Source organism: Echinops telfairi, unplaced genomic scaffold (genome assembly GCF_000313985.2).
Source record: "Echinops telfairi isolate 266 unplaced genomic scaffold, ASM31398v2 ScPeMD7_443;HRSCAF=831, whole genome shotgun sequence".
NCBI lineage: Eukaryota > Metazoa > Chordata > Mammalia > Afrosoricida > Tenrecidae > Echinops > Echinops telfairi.
The window spans coordinates 44,786,979-44,788,801 of record NW_022104341.1 but is presented as its reverse complement, the minus strand read 5'-3'; the positions used below and the strand labels follow the sequence as shown (position 1 = coordinate 44,788,801).

The 1,823-nt window shown below is 36.4% G+C and overlaps 1 protein-coding gene across 1 annotated transcript in view; it reads left to right on the top strand.

The window, feature by feature from the left end:
• Positions 1–1,823, top strand: part of MIGA1 (mitoguardin 1) — an 81,931-nt gene that overhangs the window by 21,777 nt on the left and 58,331 nt on the right. Inside the window, exon 6 of the mRNA XM_045291736.1 lies at positions 1,010–1,146. Coding sequence (XP_045147671.1) covers positions 1,010–1,146 — 137 coding nt within the window. The remainder of the gene's footprint in view (positions 1–1,009; positions 1,147–1,823) is intronic.

The window sequence follows — 1,823 nt, the reverse complement described above, 5'->3', positions numbered from 1 at the left end:
TAGAAGAAAGTATTCTTGCGTTGAGGGAGTACTTGAGTGGAGTGTTGCCTTTTTCTAATGAATCTATTTGAATCACTCTCACCTAATCTGTTTTACCTACCTAACATAATGGTTCTTCCAGTAGTTTTTTTTTGAGCTCTTAATTCAGGTCTAGTAGTTTTTCCATACATATCAGCAAATTGGCATCAGAGTAGTGTAGGATGTTGCTTGGGGAAAACTGATAGAAAAAAATTTTTTTCTTGACTTCGGTGTGTTCTCTATCTTTCCAGCATTGTTCTGTCTTTATAGAACCTCTTGTAAACCTGCTAGCTTCTGGAAAATAGTTTGTTCTATTTATCTTTTTCTCCCCCACCCCCTTCTATTTATATTTTTCAACAGTTTTCTTTTTAATTTAGGACAGTTAGAAAGATAGTTTTGTATCTATAAAATGAGCTAATTTTAAAACTTTTCTTATGAATTCATAGCATTATTTTAGAAAATTCCCCAGAACCTTATTTATTTGAATTACATTTAAAAATAATAACAACATATTTGCTGTTTTTCTCCTATATTTGATTGGCTAGCACTGTGGTGGTGATGTTCGATGCTCTTGTTAGGTTCCTGCTCTTAGCAACCGTATGCACAACAAAACTAAACAACTGGTCTCTCTTGATAACACATCTAAAGCGCAGGAGGCAAAGTTTGACTGTCTTGTGTGCAACTGAGCTTTCTGCCTATAATTCTTCCTAGACAGGCTTGTTTATTCTCTGGCAGTCCCCGGTACTTCCACTGTGTTTGCCAACACCCTAGTTCAAATGTGCTTGAATTATGGACTAGATCTGGAGACTCTGATATATTGAGAAGTTAAGGTTGTACTATGAAGTGATACGAAATTATTGTTTTGTGCCCAAGTTATAGTCAGACAAAATTACACTCACTCTCATTGATAACTGTAGAGAAACTTTCCACATCTAAATGACTTTATTTTGGCATTGCTTTTGCTTATTCACACTTGTTCTGTTCTTTTTAGGTATGGAATTGTTTGAAGAGGCATTACGTCGATGGGAACAAGCTCTAACTTTTCGTAATAGACAAGCTGAAGATGAAGCAAGTTGTAGCTCTATTAAGTTGGGTGCCGGAGATGCCATTGCTGAAGAAAATGTAGATGTAAGAATAATTTATTTTAGAGTGGTCTTCACAATAGTAAAAGAACCTCAGTGGTGCTGTGGGTTAAGTATTGGGCTGCTAGCCATAAGACCAGAGGTTCAAACCTTCACCCACAGCTCCACAAGAGACAGATGTGGGGATTTCTTCCCATAAGGTGTACTGTCTCAGAAAGCCTATATAGGGTCACTTTGAGTTGGAATTGATTCAATGGCAGTGAGTTCATAATATTAGAAGAATCAAACTGTTAGATGTTGATTCAGTGTTAATTCCTTTTTGTGGCATTTAATTCCCCCCCCCCATTTTATGATTGTGTTGTATTTTATTTATTTAGTTGTTAAACATCTAAAAGTTAGGTCTCTGCAGTATTCCTTCCAATGCCCCAAATTCCTTTGTTATGTCCGTCATTTCTCTGCCTTTCATTTGTTTCCATTAATCAAGTCTCATGACTTTCCCAGGATATATAGAATAAGCAGGTGTGATTTTCATAGAGATTTTTTAAAGTTCTATACTTTGGGTTATAAATAAGTGACCTTATGTTCATAAAACTCACCTAGGTCAGAAGTTCTCAGAGTTGAGTGTGCATCAGGATCACCTAGCAGTCTTTTTAAAACATAGATTTCAGGGCCTCATCCCCATGGTAACTGCTTTAGGAAGCCTGGGGTAGATCATGAGATTTT